Source organism: Falco rusticolus, chromosome 10 (genome assembly GCF_015220075.1).
Source record: "Falco rusticolus isolate bFalRus1 chromosome 10, bFalRus1.pri, whole genome shotgun sequence".
Lineage (NCBI taxonomy): Eukaryota > Metazoa > Chordata > Aves > Falconiformes > Falconidae > Falco > Falco rusticolus.
In genome coordinates this window covers 36,774,150-36,798,065 of record NC_051196.1, presented here as the reverse complement: position 1 = coordinate 36,798,065, position 23,916 = coordinate 36,774,150, and the positions used below count along the sequence as shown (strand labels likewise).

The 23,916-nt window shown below is 46.9% G+C and overlaps 1 protein-coding gene across 2 annotated transcripts in view; it reads right to left on the bottom strand.

Annotated features, from left to right (window-relative positions):
* Window positions 1-38: 38 nt before the first annotated feature.
* MMP24 (matrix metallopeptidase 24) overlaps window positions 39-23,916 on the bottom strand; it is a 42,672-nt gene continuing 18,794 nt past the window's right edge. For both annotated transcript variants that reach the window (XM_037402553.1, XM_037402554.1), the window contains exons 5-9: window positions 17,909-18,070; window positions 7,364-7,578; window positions 6,039-6,177; window positions 4,846-5,112; window positions 39-4,138 (exon numbers count right to left, since the gene is read on the bottom strand). In XM_037402553.1, the coding sequence (XP_037258450.1) occupies window positions 3,801-4,138; window positions 4,846-5,112; window positions 6,039-6,177; window positions 7,364-7,578; window positions 17,909-18,070 (1,121 nt within the window). In that variant the 3' untranslated portion in view covers window positions 39-3,800. The remainder of the gene's footprint in view (window positions 4,139-4,845; window positions 5,113-6,038; window positions 6,178-7,363; window positions 7,579-17,908; window positions 18,071-23,916) is intronic.

The following is a 23,916-nucleotide window of genomic DNA, read 5'->3' as shown; positions in this document are numbered from 1 at the left end:
AACGGTAATTTCAGTCTGGCTGAATGTGAAATGAAGCATTCATTGACTGACCCTTTTGATGTGCTTTTCTCAAAGGCAGCGATCTGCAGTGGCGATGCCAAAAGGAGGTGTTGAGGAATAGTCAGTAAAATCAAGCTGTATGTCCCCAGTGCTGGGTATCACTCCTGCGGGTTCTGGGGATTCTTAAAAATGGAATTGCTGACCTGTGTGGCCGTGGGTTACGCCCATGGCTATAGACCGCCTTTGCTGTTGGGCAGTGGGAGGTAACGTGTGAATTCAGGTGTTACGAAGGGTTGCAGGAATGATGTGAGGAACTGTAGCTGATTCCAGCTGTGCTGGACACGGAAGTCTGATACTGTGAGAAAGGTTTGAGCCTTGTGAGGAACCTGGCAGGATGGAGAAGAGTTGTCCTGAGGTTTTGAGGGAGGAATGAACGTCTTGCAACTGCAGGTTCAGTGGAGAAGTCATAGCGTGTGTAGCTTTGGCTGCCATCGTGGGCTTTAATGTCCAAAACCTTTTGTCAGGATCCTGCACAGAGGTTTTTAAAAACCCGAGTCCTCGTGAATGGGAGATGGGAGATCCCCCTGAGGTTTGATGACTAATTGTGAGTTAGGAACAACTAATCCCTCCTACAGTGGAGGACCACCTCTGTTCTGACTGTAGCGATTGTGTGTCCCAGCACATTCCGAATGTACCTGGAAAAATGAGCATGCTTTACTGGCGATGAAATCATTCAAAGTAGTCAGAAACTGGAGGGGGGGAAAAAAGGCTGTTGAGTGCAGTGTGGTAGGCAGCTTGCCTGGGGGCTGCTGCGGCTCTGCTGGAGGTAAAGGTGCGCCAGGACTCCCCTGGCTGCAGGGTGGGATGTATGCCCAGGAGCGCACCTGGAAGAGCCTTTTGGTGGTGGGGTTAGAGCTGAGTGAGCAGTGCGGTCCCTGCTCCCCCGGTCCCTGCTCCCCATGGGGGCAATATGGCCTGGTGCTGCATTTCTGGACAGGAATGGGAACGCAACCGCCTGGCCCTGGGGTGCTCCAGCGAGCTGATGCTCTGCTGGTCACGTGCTGGTTTTAGCGTAATACCAAATCCCAGCAAAGAGCTTGGGTGTGGGAATACGAAGGAGTTATCCCTTACGTGAATACTGATGCTTGTGCCAGACTCGGGTCACCCCAGGACTGCGCAGGTGCTGATCTTTATCAGAGAGATGGCAGCAGCGTGAGTGCAGCTGTACTGGGGGAAGTGGGTCAACTGGGCGCCTTCCTGCCCCCGAGTCAGCACTTGTGACTGCAGAACGCTGCTTCTTGGCCCCTTAAACACCTACACAAATAGCTCATGGTGCTGGAAGGCTCAAATACCTAGCATCTGCACTGGGAGCTGGTCATGAAGCAGCTAGAAAAGGCACCCAGGTGTTCCTCTGGTTCTTTGAAGCAGCAGTTCTCTGCGGAAGGCTGACTTTAGGCAGCAGGGGCAGGCGGTGTGCCCTGGGGCAGCAGGTGCCTGGCCCCGCAAATGGCTCAGCTTGCTGCAGGCACAGGCAGCTTCTTACTCAGGACAGGGTTTTGAACAGAGCAAAAATCTACCTTTGGGCAGGAGGAAAAAATAGAAACAAAACCAGACATTTCTGTAGGTTGTAAATTTTTAATTTTTTTTAATGATGGCTGTTGGAAGTTGCTCAAAGGTTTGGGCTGTCACAGTCCCAGAAGAGATGGCAGCGTACAATGAGTTCGATGTGCCATGTGGCTGTGGCGTTTGTAGTCTGCATTCTACCACATATATAGTACACATAGCAATGTACGGAGTAGCATGTGGAGGGGTGTGTGTCTAATTAGTAGCTCCGATATCATTTGGTCCTTTGCACTCCTTCACCCATCATGAGATGTTATCATGTATTCTTCACTAAAATTCAAAGTTTTGCATCTACTAGCTTCTCACTTATTTTGTAATATGTGTGTAATATCTTTATGTTTAAACACAAACAGCTTGGCTATGGAAATCAATTATGGAGGACAAAATACAGTTTGGGACCACGTGTTATGCAGTGCTAGTGGGCTTTGCTAGAAATGTCTATTTGTCTATCCGGCTTCACATAGCAATATTGGAGCACTATTTAGAAATCCAGAGTGCTAACAAGCTTTCTGCTTCTTTGTTCCTCATCATTGTAATTAGGAATATTTTTAGCATGTTTTTCATCCTTGGGTTTTTTTTTCATAGCTGACATTATAAAGCTGTACTTTTTCTATACTAACTGGACATTCTGTGAATTGCACTTCCATTGCACTGAATAAAATTCAGTTATAGGCAGAGGGCTTACACTAATCACCTATTCCTTACCGTGAGCGTGCAAAGCAGTTCATATGCCTACATGAATGGCACTTCTGTACAGGGCTGGACTTCACCATTGCATTGCAAGAAACTCTTCTTCCACTCTTAACGTGGCAGAAATATCAGCATCAACAACAAAATGCACTAAGTTTGGGATTAGGACATAACATCCTAAACCGTTCACAACTGTAAGAGGGATAAGCAGAAGCTACTGTTGTAGGAAGAGAGCTGTGAGAAGTTACTAGCCAGAAGTTCAGATATTTATCTAGCCTTTACCTGATTTTTATGTCTCTGTCAAATGCAGCTAGTGATGAACTCATTCTACTGCGTGGCATGCTTCCTTTGGTCTTTGCCAAATATTTGCCTGTGAAGAAGTGAGCAAAACCAAAAGAACTTCGAAGGCATACAATGTTTATAACATCTACAGGGATTGGATTTAGTTTTATAAACAGGCCTAATTCTTACTGTATCTTGACTATTTCAGCAAAATATAAGGACGATCTCACTCCAAACAAACATTTCCATTCTTCTGAAACCCAACATATAAATTCCACGATCTAATTATACATGCCACATAACAACAATTCATCTTTTCTCAGCATCTTAACGGGGGCAGAGTGCAGTCTACGTCTATACGTATTTCTCAGTATATTGGTTCATTGTTTCTTGCTGACGGGAGCTTAACACAATGTATGATATTTAAATACTTCTTTTCATGAATGGCTCCCAAAACAAAAACATGTATTCCCATGATGGTATTTTAGATCCAATTACTTTGCCTTCAGATTGTCCCAATCTAGGGCTTGATGTTGCTGGGTTAACACTATGGTGTCTGGTTTGGTGCTTCTTGGGCTTCTGCTCTGCACTCATTTACCTCTTTGAGTGCTTAGTGGTTCCTCATGCACTGTGCTGAGTGGCAGCGTTGATTAGTTATGAATGTACAAAACATCTGACCAGCAGGTATTGGAAAATTGTATCCAGGTAATTCCCTGGATTTTGTAATAAACTAAGAAGATCTTTTAGAATGGTTCAGCATCAGAATGTCTTCTGCTTACGATACTGAATTGTTCCTGTTCATAGGTTTCATGATCATAATTCATTTATGAGACAGCTATTAAAAAAATGGTTCTGTTCAGAGGTGGTTTAGCTACACTGGAGAATGCTGGGTTTAACAGGGTGCAGGGAACTGAAGGAAGTTTCCCAGGTCAGTTGAAACCTGTCTTGAAGACTGAGGTTAGAGTGAGCCTGTGGAGGATGGCACACCAAGACTGACACGTGACTTGAGGCAGTAAGAAGGAAAGAGGCTCCACACTGCAAGGCTGCCTGTATTTTTTCCAGTTTTCCTGCTTCTTTCAGTCCCAGGCTGTCCAAAACTTGTAGGTCACTGAAGTAGTTTGGTAGGCTTCTGAATGCATTTGTTTTCTTTTTTTTTGTCCATAGTCCTCATCAGATCAATGAGTTGAGGTGTGCAGCGGGCTGTGTCATACCCATTCCTGGACAGGTCTTTTGTAATACACAACATTCTGCTGCACCTCTTTGTTTTTAAACTGGAAGATCGTGTATACCAAGACAAGGATACACAGAGACAAAATGCAAGGGATCACAACTGCGATCGCATTTACAGTGCTAGGCACATCGTTTATTGTCACCATAATATCCACATCGTCGTGGGGGAGGCGTCTGTCTTTGCTTCGTTCAACATCCTTCTGGTTACAGCCCATCCAGTCTTTGAGGATTGACCTGGGGTAGCCTGGCTCCACACTCAGCCTCTGGTTATCGAACTTCCAATACTCCTTCCCTTTATAAAAGTAGGTATAAACTAGGAGACAAAATAGAGAATATTTTCTCACCACACCATTTCCAACTTGATAAGCTGTGCTTGTGTGAGGATGTGCAGAGAGCCTGAGAGGCTGGCGGTGGGAGCTGCCTGGGCCAACAAAAATTCATCCAGGGCATCCTAAAACCATGGAAAAGTGAAGGTGGATTTGGAGCTAGGATTTAAAGGAGAAGCTGTAACCCTGGCTTGTCACTGCAGTGTTGTTGGTTCTTTCCCCAACTGGAAGAAGAGGAAGAAATCTTCAAATCGGAGAAAGAAATGTGCTGGAAGGAGCCTCTGGTGGTCCAACCCCCGGCTCAGAGCATGGCTGCCTTCAAAGTACGTCAGGCAGGCTGGAGCCTGTAACAGTGAGCTAGCTACAGGCAGGGAGCTACAAGGAAAATAAGTTTCAGCATCCTTGCAATCAGGGCCTGGGAAAACCTGGGTAGGGGCTTCTGTGGCATCAAACCCAGAAAAAGTCCCCTTGTTCCCCCTCCCAGAGCTGGCATTATGATAATGTGGTCTAGCAGCTGAGGAGGTACCTGGGCTGGGCTGAGGGTCAGGAAGGATCTCACGGCCGGGTGTGACCCTAGGACTTCTGAGCCTTGATTCCTATCTCAGGAAATAAACCACCCCACATCCCACCACCCGACTGCCAAGGCAGACAAGCCATTACCGGTCTGGTGGGTGTAACAACTGCAGATACATACAGCCTTCTTTGCTGATGAAAGCTCCCTGCGGAGCCTTGGGGATTCCTCTCCACACAGTGATGGGCTTTGGGTATCCTGGATCTGTTGCTCTCTTGTCCTCGTTGTACCTCCAGTACCTGTCGCCTTTGAAGAAGTAGGTTTTGCCCACCGGCTCCCAACGCAGAGCCGTGTCGATGCCTTCCCGGGGCAGACAGCTTCCCAGGTCCACCAGACTGTGTGGGTAGCCCGGCTCTGCTGTCACTTCTTTAAAAACCCAGTATTTATCTCCTAGAGATGAACAGGGACACACAAAGAACAAACAATTTGCCTCAGTAGTAGTTAAATCAATATAAACATAAAATAGCCACAATGAACCACAGCATGCGGAGGGCTTCCAGGCTTTACTGTATTACATGGAAGAGCTGCTCCTCCATTTTAAACCTGAAACCTCCCCATTTCATTTGCTGCTCCTCAGCTTTTGTTTTGGAAGAGATGTTAAACAACCCTGTCCCATCTGCCTCCTCCAGGCCAGCTGTGATTTCAAAGGCTTCTCTCCTACCCCGTCTCTGGCAGCCCTCGCCCAGGCCCAGGCGTTCCTTGCAGGAGCTCAGCCCATAGTTCTCAGTCCTTTCTGTTGCCTTTCCCTGAGCCTTCTCAGGTTCTAATACAGTTTATCAAGCTGAGGGACCGAAGCTGCAGACATGAATTCAGAAGACCAGGAACAATGTGTGTGGATGCCTGCTGAAGCTTTCCAGCTGCCCCTCCGTGCTCACGGTGCTGTCAGGTTAGAGGATCCTGCCCAGCCACTGGCACAGCGCAGGGAGCGCACGTGGGGCCCAGCATCGGGTGGGAATTTTGTCTCTTTAGGAGACACTTGTCCAGAAAGGTGGTTTGGGAGAGCCCTGTACCTGGAGAGGCCCTAATGCCCTGCTGAAACGTATTCGAGGAGTAGGCAGGAGACAGTAGGCAGTACTTCCCGGGGAAATGGGAGCTATTTCTTGTTACCACATGGAAGCCAACTTCCACTGATCAATATTAGCTTTACACAGACACTTCCTGGCAAGGCCAGCGCACATCAAACTATGTTTTAAGCATTAGCGGCTGCCTGAAGGAAAAGGACAAGGATGCAGCATAACTCTTTTCACTATCTCATGCCATAAAAGAGGAGTGCAGTGTGAGGCAGGTGGGTAGGCTGGCACGGAAAGGTACTGTACCTTTGAAGAAAACGAATTTTCCATCAGACCGCTCATAGGCCGCGTCGATCTTTGCAGGGAGGCCTTTCCAGAACTGCTCAATTTGCATGGGATATCCCTCCTGCACTCGGTTGTTGCGCAGACGCCAGAACCAGCGATCCTGAGAAAACCAGAAGCATCTTCAGACTGACTGTTTTTATCTTGCAGTCAAATCAGGCTGGGTGCCCAGCAGCAAGCATTACTAACCCCTGCCTAGGCCCCATAACCATTAAAGAAGTCCTGGTTCAGATGACAGCTCCAACGCAGCCCAACACTGTCTCCAGTGAGGGAAGCGCTTCGTGGGGAAGATGGCAGCCAAGAGGGCGAGAAGTTGATTGCTGGCACTGTGAAAAAGGCTGGAAAGGAGAGGAAAAAGGAGCAGGGGGAAGCAAGTCCACAGTTACATGCGTTACGAACTCATCTGCGAGTGACGTCTCTGTGTGTCTCGACACCAAGGTGTCACACTTGTGCTGGTACAACTGGTGCTCAGCTGTCAGACCCCAAGAGAGCCACACAACCTTAACGGTACCTGGTGACTGTGTGAAGCACACAGCGTCCAAAGGCACTATGGAATATCCCTTTAGATACAAGATCATTAGTTAACGCCATAGCGGATGCTCATGGATGAGTAAGAGCAGGACAGAGCCTGTGAGACTTCTCCCTGGTACTGTCCCAGCCTTCAACTATTTTCAGTTCAGGCATTTTCTGCCACTGATGTGGTTTGTCCATTTAATGACCTTCAGTATAATCCCTCTCCACATTCACACCCACTGGGCAGAGTGAAAGCCGCAGGTATTGTGGGATGGGACCATGGATTTCCATATTCAAGGCACTCTAATGCAGGTTATGAGCAAAGCCTCTCACTCCTCCCCGGCTGCACAAGCAAGGTCGGCTGAAAGGCCCCAACAGCTCCTGGTGGGCTGAGTGTGCCCAAAGCCCAGGATTCGAGCGTGCCACCTCCGGAGGTGAGGAGCCGTACCCCCTGGTTAGGCACTGCTGTTGCTTTCTGGCTTTACAGAGGGCTCCTCTCTGAGCCTGATGGTGCCTGAATTCTCTCTCCACTAGTGCGTCCAGTTCACATTTTGGTCCACTGGCTGCCTGGATATTTTGTGAATCCCATCAGCACTGTTTCCAAATATTACAGAGTCGATCTGCTTATATTTCCTTTTAATATTGCTCTCCCGTCAGCCTCAGAGGAACAGAGCTATTTCACAGACATTGCAAATCTCACTGTCTTACACTTCTATTAATTTTTTCCAGCAATAAAACCAAAGACAGACTCATGAGTAAGCAGGAATTCTTAGTACCTTGAAAACAAACATTTCTCCTCTAAAGAGAGCAACGGTGTTGAAGTTGCCATCACAGATGTTTGGTTTTGTGCCAGGAGGAGATGGCCTATCACCCAGAGGAGGACTGGGAGGTCTTGGCTGTCTCTCATGTTTTCTTTCCGAAGTGGAGTGAATTCTGCGAACAGGAAGAGTCGGTAAAGGCCTGGTTGGCTCCAGGGGCTCCACAGGAGGACCTAGAAGTGAAAAGAAAAATGTATAGCAAAGTGGAGAAGTTTGGCTTTTCTGTGCTTCCCTCGCAGGTTTTAAAAGGCAACAGGCTGGATGAATAGCATTGCGAGGAATGTACATACTCCTTGTGCAGAGATCATTCCCTAGAAACGGGGAGCAGAACAAGATTCATCCACATGTGAAAGATGTCCCAAAACAGATGAGCGATAGGAACTGAAGAGCAGTATGCTTTTGTAGGTCTTCCCAAGGAAGCTGGAGCTAAAAGGAAGGAGAACCCGTACCAACCATATTCCAAACTGAAATGAAAGGTAATAACCCTAGAAATGTTTAGTAGATCACACACAAAAAAAAACCCCACCACCAAACAAAAGACCAACACAAAAAACCCCAAAAAAACCCAAAGCCAAACTCAAAGCAAAACCAGAAAAAAATCAGAGTGTGAAAACCCATGCTACAATCTAAGGGGAACTGCAGGGCAACCCAGAAATTAGAAAGTAATTACTTTATTACAGTTTGGCCACCAGTCATTGCTTTCAGAACGCCACGGGAACGCTGATGAACAGCGGTGACAAGGGGCCATGCTCTCAGTCAGACTGTGCCCCCCACAAGCACAGCTCTCCCCTTCGATCCTTACCCATCTCAGCTCCGAGATCTGACAAGGCTGCAGGAATGTCAAGAGTTACAAAAATACAAGTGACCTAGACTTGGAGCAGAGGTCTGCTTTTAAACCGACTCTGCCATAGGGCAACTTCATTAACAGCAACAAAATCTGGACCAAATGTAAGAGACTCACAGATTTCTCGTTGTTTCTCAAAGAAGGCCACAAGTTAATACCTAATGTAATCAAATGGGATTTGATTATTTATTTGCCTGCATTTCGGTTTCAGTCTCTTCCTGAACAGTGCTTCTGAAGGGGCTACGTAGCCCTGCTACTGCAGGGCAAACCTCCAGGCGCGGCAAACCGGGGGCTTTCACGGCTGCTGACCCAGCCCCGCTGTTTCAAGGGCTCAGGAGCACTGCTGAGGGGCTGCACACCCGCTGGCACTGCTGAACGCTGGCACTGGGCACGGCTCATCCCCCCGGCTGTTACCCTGTGGGGTGACTGCCCTGCCATACCCGCCGGAGGGATTTACAAGTAAGGAATTAAGATAGCCACAGGGGCTACACCTGTGGGAGTAGGAAAGGGCTTTTGCAGATAAACATTTTGAACTATGCTACCTAAAATGACGGTTAGGTGCCCACATCCCCATGTCAACTCAGCTATTAAATGTTACATTTTTCAAATAGTTCCTATAATGAATCAGTGCTTAAGACGTCCTGGTAGAGTGACTGCATTAGTGAAAATCATCACAGCTAGCGACAAAGAAGTCATCAGAGAAAACCATCGCATTTAAATGTTAATAAGGTTGTTAATGTTAAGAACCCTGTGTGTAGGTTTAACATTCAGAGAGTACCATGGATGTTATGTTCAGAAAGTACCACCACCACGATCCTGCCCGACCCCCCGCAGCACCAGGCCAGCCACCTGCAAGTCCTCGGTGAGCCTGGTGCCAAGCATCCAGTGCAGATACAGCACATTTTCCAGATTTCAACCCACAGAAAATCTCTATGATGCACAACAAATTGTTCCAATGATTAAGCCCTGTCACTGCTAAAGTCCGTGCCTTACCTACTGTCTGAATTTATGCAGCTTTAGAATCAGGGGTTTTTTTTCTTATCTCTAGGATCTCAACATTTAATCATTTACAGATCTTGATGAGGATGCTTTTTAAGTTAGACCAGTTCCTTCTGTCTGTTGCTGCAATGCATTTTGGTTTTAAGATCTTGAGACTTACAACTCTTTTCTAAAGCTTTTCAGATGGATTATATTTCCTCACAGTGACTTGTCCTCATAACATGATATTTTGTGCCATATGCAATTTTTATTAGCAACTATTTTTATTTACTTTTATTCTAGAACTTTTATAAAAGAATGCAAATAGTGCTAACAGAAATCCTTTAGATGAGGATTCTCTGTTGATAATTATTCTTGGAAAGTGTCTACATGGAATGGATAAGAATATTACATTGATCCTGTGTATTTCTCATCCCCCTCCATTCAGAGCTGTTCAGTGCCCAGTATCTTAGCAGATCATAATTTTCTTTCGAATAAAATCCCTCAGCTGTGATACTGCTGCCGCTAGTGATCTCTGAATTTTCCCCAAATGCTGTGCAGCAAAGTCTCCAGACACAGCCTGTCACAGGAGCCTCAGGGCCGGTCCCCCTCCTTCGCCAGGCAGCACAGGCGCTCCACACTAGTGGTTCAGTTCAGCCCAGGAGCTGCTTTCGAAGAGCTGCCCCACCATTTACAATTTCTGTGCTTTGGTTCCCACTGAAGTTTATGAAACACATTCTTTTTGGACAAGGCTAAACTTGAAGATGCATCTGGAGTGCATCTAGGACATACTGCAGCTGCAAACAGGCATCGCAGGGCACAGCTAGAGCTAATCCACAGTAACCACCCCTTCCCCAAAATGCATACACAGTGGGTGGCCAAGTCCTGTTTTACTTAACATCATCCCTAAGTACTGCTGTATCTACAGATGTGCTATTACCCTTGCTAGCAGCCACAGACACTGTTTGCTAATACAGTCAGAGGCAACTTACTGCGGTGGGAAGCACATGGGCTGTGCAAAGACACCTCCTCTCACAAGCGGCACGCTACCTGGCACTTCTGGTTCAGGCTGGAAAGCTCATGGAGAAAGGATTGAGATGGTGCAGTGGGAAATGCTGCAGAGGAAAGGATGGGGATGGGGAAGGAGGCCCCAGACAGATCTTGCACAAAGAAAGCAGGTTACAGCCCACCCTGCCCTTGCGGCAGGGCAGCAGCCACGTGCAACTCTCTCACGTTCAACTTCAGTGCCCAAAGTCTGCCACAGTGGTCTGCAGATAAAAGGGAAGTTAAAATAGCACCTGCATCCCAGGGGACTGATGTAAAGGTTTTAATTAGCCCAAAGATGCCACTGGAACAGAATGCCGTAAAACTGCAAGGCAGGGGCAGTTGTACACTCTGCCGTCAGAACGATGCAAATCAGTAATGATGCAGGTGAACCAGAGACCTGCATTAACCGCATTAACATTTGCTGGAGCAGTGGAAAGAGGTCACAAGGTGGGACCAGCAATGCAAGCTGGGCACATACTCGCTGCTTGCAATGGCCAGATCAGTGCTGGCATCCTACTCCAGAGGGGGCACCTCGCACGGACAAGGCTTCCCGCACATTTTGCAGGTGATATTGCAACTTGACTGGATGCAGACTTTGTCATTTCACTTAAAATAGTCCTCTATCTTTCCCTCCCAGCCATGGATTTTTCCTTGCTATCTTTTGTTTCTCTTCTTGTTTTTATGCATTCTGGGCCTTCTAATTTATCCTGACTGAAGCTTTTTCTCCTTTTGTGGTTATACAAATTGCATTTTTATTTTTCAGTGCTGCCATTGCTTTGTCACCGAGCAAGGGTCGACTGGCAGCTAAGGTGGAAGGTAATCCTACAGTTATGCACATGCAAGAAGCAGAGGAGCACACATACAACATGAAAATCCTCAGATCCAAGTGCTAGGAAGGCGGAATTTGGTTTGCAGTTGCGAGGCTGGAAAGCAGAAGCACAGCCTGTCCACTGCTGAAGAAAGATGCTGTCTCATAAGACCGAAGCTGCTCCAGAGCACAACCTGGCATAAAACAGAATGAACAGACCCTACAGAGTTTGCCAGTCATTCCTATTTCCAGAATCTCGTCACAGTAACCTGCCTCCAAAACAGACAGCTAACAACAGGGTGTAACAGGCTTATCGGCAGCAGAGATGACTGTGCAAACAAAGAGTTACTTAAAGAGATGCTCGCACCTTGGTATGTGTTACAGGAACTGATCACACCCACCACTGACACAACTAACCAGGCAGCATCGCACACAAATCACAGCCTCTGTCACTACGTTTCAAGCAACTTCAGAGAATCAGTCAGAGCAAATCTCATTGAGAGGAAAATAGAGCGAGAAAGGCTATTGCATGAATCTGCAACCGAGCCTGAGCCCAGTCTCCTAGTTACTGCATGTGATGCCAGCACCGAGCCGAACCCACCCCCAGGGCTAAACCTGCAGCCGCTTCCAGATGGGAAGCAGGTAAGAAACCTCCTGGAGCTGGAAACCCTGTGTTCTGGGGGAAACAACTTGCTGGGACTTTACAGACAGACATGGTGTGGAGAAGAAGACTTTCTTCCTCTCTGTCACAACCAAAGCAAAGAATGTCAGAAAGCTTTTGGGTCACAGCAGATCACCTTCAGAGTATGACTTCCACCACTGGCACTTAGCCTCCTCCCTTCATGCTTCCTCTGTCGCAGACCATCTGAATACCAAGGTGACCTGTGAAGATAACACAGAGAGAGGAGGCATTTAGGAGCCACTGTGTCGATAGTTGAGGACAAAATATAATTATACTGTCCTCCTGGCTATTGACAGAGTGTTCCCTCAACTGCACAACACCTGCCTGCCTGGAGGCTCAGCATCTTGCGCGGCTCAGCACCCGCCAGAGCCAGCCCGTGCGGGCCAGGCTCTCCCAGCCTGGCTGCAGAGGATGCCCTTTGTTTCAGATCAGGGGAGATAACAATCCACCTGCAAACAAAGGCCTCTCTTTTATCTTCTTAATATTCACTCCAAAACTATCATCCAGACTACAGGCAGGCAGTTATGCTTCTGAATAACACACAGGAGTTTTTTGGCTGTGAAAAGCTGAGCTGCCTGCATGTTTCTGCAGGACTGTACCGGCTGTCCAGCTACACAAGGAAGGGCTCCTCAGTTTCAAATCAAAATGTATGATCCAAATGAGCCAGGGCGAGTGAGAGAAACCCACCTGGCTGCTCTGCGGACACCAAGCCAGTGGAGAGAGGATTCTATTCATATTAAATGAGCTAGCTGCCAACAAACTGTCTTCAGGACGAGAGACAGTGCACCCACAACAGCACAGAGCTCAGGAAGGATGCATCTCCCTCGCTCGCTTGGTAAACCTGTCGACAGAGCACTTTGCTTGTCCGGGGACAAACTTCAGCAGTGAAGTAAATTAGCTGTTTCTTTTAATTTGGGTGTTCTTGCCACAGGGCACTATAGTCTGCAGAACAAGCCCCAGCACCCACAGCGTACCCACTGGCTGGACAGCCAAGGCCCTCATGATCATCGCTGGGTGTCAGGAAAGGTTTCTTGAGCCCTTCCTGCACAGACATTCTCCTCCGAATGACCAACTGCCACCCAGGTGACAGAGCATTCACCCAGAAGGCAAGCATCCATGGCTGAAATCCTTGCTCTAAGCCAAAGGGAATGCTCTCCTGGGCTGTGTAATGAGGCAATTCACCTTACGGTTGGGTTCTCTGCTTTGGGTGCAAGAAAACTGTCCAGAATTCCCAGGCTTAGGCAGGCAAATGATGAGAGTTTGGGGGTCTGCAAGATGCTCCAGCTGTGGTGCTTGCAGCCCAGTTCCCCTCTGGAAAAACTTCAAGAAGCCTGACATCTGCTCCACTGCAAAACAGAACATTTTGTTTATACTCAGAAAGATCTGCAGGATGAGAGAAGTATTTCATGCCCGGCCATAATACAAAGCAGCGCTTCTTCATCAGCTGAGGAACCCCCCCAAAAAGAGGTGGGCTCCCCCTCAGCTCCCCCTGTGCCGGGAGGCAGCTGATCAGCATCATCAGCTCGCTCCTCTCACACCCACTGTGTGCAGCCCAGGGCTGAAGGGGGGTGCGGGCGAGTCCCTGTGTCAAGGCAGAGCCCTCCAGGTGCCAGGCGGACCCCAAAGACAGCACCGGGAACCACCCGGCTACTCCCTACCTGTTGTTCAGAGGAATGGGAATGGAGACATGGCATGTGGCAGGTGGGACTCAGCGGATGCATCAGAGGTGGTGTCTGGTATTTTCTGCTGGGTCCAAGAGAGTGTCTGGACAGGACGACTGGTGCAAATGAAGGGATGCAACACAGAGAGGGAGTCTGGCAGCTCTGCAGCATGCCAGAGATGTGGCACCAGGGCAGATCCCTCCAGCTCTCTTATTGCCAGACATTTTCCTTCCCCTGCCCTCCTACAAGCACAGCACCGTGGGGCACAGACCCAAAAGTCCCAGATCTTGCAGCTTCTACAGACAAGGTCTTGGAGTTACTCCAGTCCCACGTTCAAGAGGACGTTATCAGAAAACAGTCCTATGCCTCATGCCCACAGGTCCTGCACGACAGCAACGCTTGCTGACGGTCCCACTCACAATGCAGCATCACCATGTAGGCCATTTTACATCAGGTCTTTCTGCTGTTTCATCACAAGCCATCTCACACATACTGTAGGTTACAGGGATCTGGGATTGCTCTATGGACCACCACTGGGAAAAGGACAGGGAGGTTATGAAACCTGTGCTCCCCGCACAGGAATAATGATGCCAGCAGAAGGTGCTACTTGCTCATGGACGCTGTGCCCTGCCAATACCCTGTTCCTGGATGTCAGAGCTGGTGTCATCTAGTTCCTTGGCCGGGGGCTGGTGTGGTTTCATGACCACCCTGGACATCAGCCCTCATGGGATGCAGCATGGCTGGGAGCTCTTCTCTTGAGCTGCAGAAAAGATCTGCGCTGACCTCAGTGAGATTTGGGATGACCCAGATCCTTGAGATTGTCTCCAGGCTTAATGATGGGGTCTATCTTTGAGTGGTGAGGACACCTTTCCTTGGTGACCTTAGGCTTTGAAAGGGCCTTGAAGGTAATGGTCTGCCAGCTCCAAGCATCCGTGTGGACATGAGTTCTCCCTGCACCTCACGTCAGCCCCTCTGCTCCCCAGGCAGAGGACTCACTCCCAGACTACTGCAAAAGGGCACCTGGAGCCAGGCGTGAAGGACAGGAGCCCCAGCGCTGGAGGCTGGTCAGCTCAGCTGTGTGACCAGGCCAGGCTGAGCACGTCTCCTCTTTCCACCTGCGCTGCAGCTGCGTGCAGCTCTGGCTCCAACACTAGCCATCATTAAAAAAGGCAGCCAACAGGATCTCCAGGGGGCCTACGGGTTGGTATTCTTTCCAGTTTAATTCCTTCCTGGGCATGTCACTTAGGGCATGGGCACATAAGTACAGCGGGAGACAGCCTTCTGAAAAAGACAGGTAAAGAACAGTCATGATGCTTTCCTCATCTTGTCACGGGACATGCTACAAGAAGCACCTGCCAGAAGACGGGAATACTGCCAGAAGACGGGAATACTGCCGCCTTCCAGCCTACCCTGCCACACAGGGGGAGCTGCTGGCCTTTTCATCATTAGCTCCTACATGGAAATAACATTTTAAACGCTGACATTATACTAAGCAGCATGACGCACAAACAAGTTCACATCACCTACTGCCTCTTAGGCGAGTTTTGAAATAAATCCAGCAGAAAATAACTCAATAATTCACGAAATCATTATACGACAGATTTAGACACGTTTCTAATGGATAAACACAGACACAACATAAAAAGACATTTGAAATGCACCATTCACAAAAGGAGACAATGGACTTAACTTTAGTAGAGCCTCTGTTCTCTGTTCTAGCAACTTCTATGGAATGAAAAATGGGAAGTTTTAATCGAATTTATATTTTTAAAAGGGACACTACAGGCAAGGCAGTGGCTCTGGCTCTATGACTTATTTTGCATAGCAGGTTCCTAAATAATACATATTGAGCACACGCTGCTGCACTGTAGAGGATGTCAAAGCAGCAGAAAGCAAGAGGTTTTGATTTTTGGACAGATGCCCTGGTAGATGGGCTTTTTGGGGGGGGGCATTGCCAAGGCACAACAAAGCAGATTGGCACTGTGGAAATAAAACACATTAGTTGAATGTTCCTCTAAAGCTACAAGATGGGTATGGCAGCAGTCCCTCCTCAGTTGTAAGAAGCTCAGATGAAAGTATCTGTTCTCATATCGCCAGTGCCACAGAGAAACATAACCTGCATTTTCCATCTTCTCTTTGTGAGCCGTAAGAGTAAAACTTATTTGTAAGCTAAATTTTAGGTTTTAGAGTGTAACTCTGTGCTACGGGGCGAAATCTCTACTTGGGGAATCAAAATTGCGCCTTCTTCTCTCTGCAGGACTAGTTATCCCTACAGCCACTAACGCCACCCCCAATCCACGCCAGTTCAAAGGCCTCTGATAGAGCCTTGTGTGATTCCATGATAGTCAATCAACTAATACCTAATTACTACCTGCACCAGGCAGCAATTAATTCACACTCCTTTTTTCAAGCCAAGTTAAAATTTTAAGCATATTATACTGCATACAGAGAATCTTAACACAGAGCGTGGCTAAAGTTTAATATCACTGTATGAGTGAAAAAATAAGTGGAAGTGTAGCAGTCGTGCTGCCAAGCCACAGGCAGCACAGCACTGAGCAATCCTGTCCCAGCTGTGCACCGGTGCCGTGCAGGGCTCTCACAAACTGCCAGGGCCCTGACCAGCATCACCCGGTACCTCCATGCCCACCCAAGGGTCAGGAGCCCCATATCAGCTCCGCCCTGGGCACTGGGTCCCTGCCCAAGCTGGCTGGGGGAGTGCTGGTCCTCAGCTCAGCCACAGCTGGTATTTGCGTGAACCACAAGTACGAAGAAGCATGGCTGCCTATTCCTTATCTGCTCCCTTTCCAGAAAAGTATCTGAAAACAGAAGCCACTATTTTTTCTTGATTGCACTTTTACTGTCAGTGACAAATTATTTTTTTCTGACTAGTCAAAGTTCACAGGAACTAAATTAACATTTCAAAACAGAAACAGTATAATGACATTTTAGCAGCTTTCATAAATGAAAACTTAGGTGTATTATTTAATAAAAGTTCAATACTTACTACCCCAGAACTTTATTTCAAAACCATCCAGAGTCTCCTATTATCCTGAGTATTTGTATATATGCTATGTTAAAGTATGCACAATTAAATGATACCATAGGACAACCGCCAATGCAACTTCATCCTGGCAATGAACAAAAAAGAGAAATCTTCAGCTGCACTAATGGGAAGAGCCAGTTCCCCCTGGGTGTACTTCAAGCCACCTTATTTAAAATGTTGGACCTTACTTAGATATCTGCCTTACACTGAGGACGAATTGCACTCTACAAGTGCCTGTTTTTTCCCATTGCCCTGACAGGAGCCAGGGAAGCTAGCAAAGAAACAGATTTAGGCATCTACATTTGAACAAGTGAATCTCATTCCAGTCTCAAAAAAAACCAACAAACCCCAGACTCAAACGACACACAGTTTAGACCTCTAAAGTCTTGCTGTACTGCTTTAGAGTGTTACAGGTCTTGGCCCAGATTCTATTAGCAGCAATTTAAAATTCACTGGCAGATCACTGGTGCAAACATTGACTAGTGTCAGGTCTGCCACCGATCCCAGCAGTAATCCCTTAGAAACACCAGCTCTCCCACTGACAACCATCTTATAAAGTTTTTTTTCAGGTCTAGTTCATACAATATCTGCTCTGCTGCTACAGGGACACAATATCTGACTCCGGCTGTCAAGCAGCTGCAAACGTTGCATGGCTACACAGCACAGGTGCTCTATGCTATATTTATGAAGTAACTTCTCCATCCAATTTATACTTTCCTCAAAGAATGAAATCAGCATTGTTTGACAAAACCTGTTTTCCATGCGCTGTCACAGACTGTGGCCGTTAGCATCTTCTAGCTCAGCCTCCCCTTGGCTGTGGCTCCTAAAACCTGCATTTCCCTCTGCTCCCAGAGTCTCCTCCACCGAGGAATTCTCCGGGGGTCCCTGCCCTCACACCCCAGTACCCGTGATCCCACCACATGGTACCACATCATCGCTAACCCCTTGGTTGTCTGCCATAATCCCTCTGCCTCCTTTTCTCTCTTTCCCTTGAGCCCATCTCTGTGTGGCACATGATGCAGAACGATGCAAATAAGAAGTGTTCCCTAAGAAGATAAAACTTTTTTTTCCTGCCTTCTATATACAGAGAAAAAAAAACCTGAGCACATAAATACTTTTTACCTTTCCTTGACGTTCCTTGTTCTTCACATCCTTCCCTCAAACCCTGGGCACAGCGACTGCCTGTTGTTCCCTTTCTAGTGCTCCTTGATACTGGGAACAGCGAAGGATGGAGCGGCAGCGAGATCACAGGGGTCTAGTCACCCTGCCTTGTGCCACCCAGCCAGCCCTCTCGCTGCTCAAGGGCATTGAAAGGCTCCACATTCGGCCGTGGCAGGACACCCAGCCCAGCAGCAGCATCTGGTGGCCACCTCCTGTGGCTGTAAAAGCCTCACTAGACTCGAGCTCAGTGTAAAGAGATGAGTGGACAGGGCTGCTCACCATAGATTTTCTGAATTCCTTGGAGGTCATCCTGGGGCAGTTTGAAGTTGTGTGTTTCCATGTACTGGTAGAAAGGAGCCATGATAGCACTGGGATCATTGGAGTGTTCCAGTCCCAGCGCGTGACCCAGCTCATGGACCGCGACCAGGAAGAGATCGTTCCCTGTGGGAGGAAGGCACAGCCCGGTTAGCGCACAGCCACAGCCTGACGCAATCCCAAGCCCCGCTTACTCACAAAGCAAGAAGCAAATGCTTTGCTATCCCATTGCACAGCAGGTACCGTGACAGGGTCAGCTCCTGGAGACGGTTTGTCCTGAAACTCTGCACAGCTTTTACAGGCGGCGTCACAGAGTGGGCAGCAGGCTGCTAGCCCATGACCACCGGTGACCACGAGCACCCTCAGACCACCTAAAACAGGCAGCTGCCTGGAGCGAAAGGGCACTGGCTGTAGACTCCTTTGCAGGGAGTTTACAGAAAGCGGCCACCAGGCTGCTCCGTCCGACACCATCATGTCCTTATCCCAGTGCTGCCAGGAGAGGTGACAGTGCTGCCAGTCTGCTAATCAACAAGGGTACGTGGTGGGAAGGGAGCTTTGTCCCCACTTCTGGGGCCTCCGCTGCCACGCTCTGATCTGACCTGGACCACCAGATCCTAGGGGAGATCTGTAAGGCACCCGGCAAGGCAGAAGGACAGAGAAGACCAGGGCTAACACCCACTGTAGCATGTGTCGTACCTGGGACAAGCCCATCTCCTCTAGCACAGGCTCCTCAACGTGCTTTTACTTTGCTGGACTCCTGGCACTGCCGTGGCTGCGGGAGGTGACACAGGTAGCACCACCCTGCAGGAGGCAGAGCCGCATCGGGAAAGGCTGGGTCGGATCCCCGCGGCAGGAGGGAGGAGGTAGGAAGAGGGAAAGGACATGCTCCTGACAGGGTAACAGAGAGCTGAGGAGCCTTGTCTGGTCTGGAAGGCGGCAGGAGTGCGAAGCAGGGGTACCTTCAATGCTACGTTACAGGCATACACTCCTCTTCAGTCCCACGGATCTGGGACCTTCATCTCCTTGATCTGGTGTGGTCCCTGGATGTCCTACCTCGTGAGGGCACCTTGCCATGGGAGGTGACACAGGCCACGCTGTGTGAGGGATGACGACGCAGCCAACAAGGACAGATGTAAGACTCTCCCCATGCCAATAAAATGCCTGAGCCCTCAACTCCACCTGGATCAGGCTTCTCCTTTTTTTGGGCACTGCACAAACCAAGAGCACTTGCAACCCAGACATGGGAGAAAATTGCTGGCAGTGGCAGCTCAGCAGCTGCTTTGCAGCATCTTTAAGCAGCTCATCTCCATTCCTCACATCTCCAAAGCGCACCTAGCTTAACAAAGTTCAGTTTTCGTACACAGCTGAGCTCTCTGCTGTCACCCCTCAAAATGTGACAGCATAGGTTCAGGGGTCTGCAAGTCTTCACAGCAGGGTGCTTTGCCAGCATCTCCAGACACCTAAAGTCAGTAACAAAGAGTGCTCAACTGGTCATGATATACCACACCAAAATGGTTAAGTTGTCTGAACATTTCAGTTGGAGGGTCTAAGCACCTGAATATGCATGACAAGTTACAATATACCAATGCATTTCAAATGTTCAAATACAAATGTCCAAAACCATATGTGGGCTAAAATTTAGCCACGTGTGTTTAAAATTCCAGACTTTCTGTATTCAGGAAATCCAAATGGTGACTTACTGAATTTTTTTCTCATCTATTGCTGAAAAATCTGGTGTGTACAGAACAAGTCAATAAAATATCCAATAGCACAGTATAAAAATGCATTAAATAGTTTCATGGTAAAGTCTTAAGGACTGATCGCTCTTCATGGGTTTTCAAAAACACTAAGTTTAGAAGATGCACAGCCTGTTGCAAATTAAATGGACTTACTCTCATGTATCACTTAAATGCTCAAGAAAGCATAATTTTCACTGCTACTCACACATGAAAGTCCATAGGTGTCCTGGTTTCAGCTGGGATAGAGTTAATTTCCTTCTTAGATGAAGACTCATACCTGAAGAACTACGTCAACAACTGTGGTGGTCAGGCCAACCAGCTCTTCTGCTATTGACCAGAAACGCACCTTTTCCTAGTTATCCTTATGAAATACCTGTATCTGGAAACACAGACAAGTGTGGAAAACAGCTGCTGCTGTCCAGTTTTAAAACACCATTTTGACTGACAGCGATGCACGAGGATGCCACAGGACACAAAAAATTCTGGCTGGGGAGCTCTGCTTCTTCGCATCTGAAAGTAAGGGACTCACTCAGAAATGAACCTTCCCAGTACTAGCACAGCCACAGAGGACAGGCCAACGCTGGGGTGGAAAAGCTGTCCTCCCGTGGGAGGGTACATCGCTAGGAGGCCACTCAAACTGGAGGAGCAATGTGCTGGGAGGTGGCGGCTGGAACAGATGAAGCAGAGCTAAAGAGAATTTCTAGGAAATGAAGCGACTTCCACAGAAAGGACAAGAAGCTCCTTTGTTCCCAACAAATACTCTTGATTCTCAATGCTGTGGTTGCTTCTCATCTCAAAACATTTGCTGAAAGGCAGCAGGATGGTACTAGCAAACACAGCTTCCTCTCCTGCTCCCTGCTCTGGACAGATTTCTCACCGTTTCATCACCTCACCTTTTTTTTTGTTTTGTTCTAGCCTCCTCCCAGACACATCCATAGTTCTCATCCTTCCAACATGCCCATGTCATCTGCTTTCTCCACCCTGCTGTATTCCATGAGGGTCCCGACTCTGAAAGAGCTAAGTCATTCTCAGAGGGCAAATGGGCAGCATGCATTTTGTTGTAAGATGAGACAGGAGAAAAAAAAGTCTAAGATCATTCCGTAAGCAGAGTGCTTGAAAACCCAGCTCTGGATTCATCATCCTATTTCTCTTGAGAGGTCAGTTTTCACCAGTAACATTTTTAAACAAGAAGTTCCCTTTACTTTTGTAACTGGTACGGAGTTTCATAGCGTGGAGAAGAACACACTGTTCATTTTCTTTTCAAAGGCTGGCTAGGATTTGCTCTGAAAAGAAAACGTCAAGGTACAAAACTACTGCCTGACAGCATACTTATCTCCTCCCACAGCCCCTGGCTTGGAGCTGTGACAACTCTTTCTGTACCGTTACCCACTGCTGTTTGGCAGCTGTCCACTCAGCTGATCTACAGATCCTTTCAAGAGAAAGGAGCCTGGACCTCTCAAATTGTTTGTTAGTTCTTGAACATGCAATAAGGTCTCTGACCTTCATGTTCTCCACAGTTCTTGTCTGAGCAGCACTCTTAATAATGCCTGTCCCCTTGGAGCAAGATTCAGAAGAGAGAACTAACAGCCTCGCTCGATACCTTGCTACTCATCAGGAAACAAGGTCAGGCAATCAGATAAAGCTCCTTAACTTCCTCTTCAACCCTCTCTCCCAGGACCAAGACTGAAGTAAAACTTGTATGGCAGCTGCCTGGGTAGGACAGTAGGGTGAAGAAGGAACTGACTACCCTTGCTTTGCATGTGCAGGGAAAGGTCCCAAGAGAAATCCAACCATTTTTCCTCATTTGCACCACTGGTACAAAACAAACCAGTCTGGTCAAAGACCTGCCTGAGCTTTCTCCTTCCTGATTCTCAGGAGGCATCCAAAAAATCCACCAGTAAGTACCAGAGAGAGGATGACCCTGTAAAACTGGGGGTAGTTTTGCAAGTTGGCTCATTGAGTGAACTAGCTTGACGGGCTATGCTAAAACAAAGGAACACAGTTAATTTAGCTTTGAAGTTGCTGATGTGTTTTCCAAAACAATGTTATAATCCAAAGTTATAACTGAGGACACACCTGTAGCATTACAAAGCATCGCTCACTATCATGATGCCAAAGCAGGTGAATACACTGCTTACCTTACATTCAGTTTAATAGCTCTATACTCCCCATACACACACCAGACACAAAACACACAAAACCTGAAACATACTTTTTAGTTACATTTTCTTAATTAAAACTAATTTAAATTTGTGTTCAGAATAAACCTCCCGTTAGCTGATGTATTACCAATTGAGCTAACTTAGGATAAATTGCAATATAATCACATATCAAAACCAGCTCTATTTAGCATTCTCAAATTGTTTATAATATACTACTTTTTCCTGCAGAGAGAAGAAACACATGGTTTTGTTACAACACAGAGAACACGGTAGTCACAGATAAACTGATCTATATATGATCTTCCTTCTAGTCATACACTCCATCACTCATGCTTCTTTGATTTTCATCTTCAGCTGGAAAAGTGGCTGTTAAATCAGGTTAACAGACATCCTGAGAAAATTTCTTCTTTGTGAAATTGCTAGCACGTGCCTTGCACATTTTGTTCATTTTAATTATGAAAATCCATATAAAAACCTTTTCTTTATTTGGCTAAGCAACTCACTGCATAACAGGGTATCCAATTGCTACAGGTCAGCAAAACCACTCAAATGCCTATCAGTTTACAGCAATAGGTCACAGGGATGCTGTTATGGCAATGTTGTGACACTACTATTAGTATTTACCCCCAAGCATGACAGCTATATATATAGCTGTAATGAGCGTAGGTAGACTCTGTAGAGCACCTAGCACAGTGGAGCGTAAATCCAGGACGGAGCCCTAAGACAAGGGAAGTTTAAATAATACTGTATATCTGATTAATAATAGAAAAGTAACTGTGAATCACTGATCTTTCTTGTATTAGTTTCACACTTTATGAATTGGATTATTGTGCTAACACATCTATGTATTGCAATTTGCTCAGACATTACTGAAAAGACATATGAAGGTTAAAATTTGAGATTTTATTAAAGTAAGAATGATACTGAAGAAGTCAGATCATTGGTTGTGACAATAGCACGCCTAGGGTAATTACAGAAAAGATGGTGTGAACTAAACATGCTTTAAATACACTAAAATGATCCCTTCCGCTCTAACAGCCATGTAGAGACATTCATTTTCCAAGCACAACTTAAAGAAGCTTTAGGGCTACTCTAAGCTATGCCTTGGCTCCTTCATCTTCAGACCTGGTAGGTCTGAACCGTCAATCAGAAGAACATGCGATTAGTCTGTACTCCTCCATTCACCTCCACAACACTATAACATGCTCCGCTCAAGGAAAGTTTTTCAGTCTTCTGGAGATCCTGAAGAAGTGGTGATACTGCTTTTTTGCGTCAAATGAGATGTGGAAAACAGCTTCTCTATCTAGAAAGGAAGGAAATACATGTTAAAAAAATATAAGCTTCATTTTGTTCGTAAGCTATTATCGTTATAAATGTAGCAACGAATATGATGCATCTTGAGGACTTTACAAAAACTCTTAAGAGTGTCTTTAAACAACTTCACTAGAGAAAGAAGAATGAGTGATACACAGTCTTAACAAAAACTGTACCACAGCCACATTATTAAACTGATCTCCACGGGATCAAGTGACTGCAGAAGGACAAAGAACCGCATTATATTACCAGTCATCACGAAAGACAGGTAGCTTGCCATATTGTCCCCGAAAGGCAGCAGGCTAACTCGGTCTGTTACTTCTGCTACAGACCTATTAATGTTGCAAGCTGTGCTTTATCTGACATGGCACAGATGGCACTATGAGGACAACTTCCTGTAGAAAATCAGAGGAAAAGTATAAAATATTTTTCTGGAACGGTGAGACCAAAACTGACTGAGTGATGTGGAGGCAAGAGTGAGCAGCCAGACAGAGGGGAAGTCGTGACTGCTTCGTCTGGCTCAGCAGCCTGATGTTCAATGGAATAAGAGTGTTCTGCTGAAAAATCTTCCTGTATCTTTCACAAGTATAGGTTGCAAGTCAATACCAAAGAATTACCAATCCTAAAATTAAAACTCATATTTGCCTATATTAGCATATCATTCCTTTATTTGGTAGAACAGATGGTAAAGAAAAATACTCATAAAACCACGGAAAAATGTAGATATGACTTTCATTCCATCAATCTTGAACAGCTA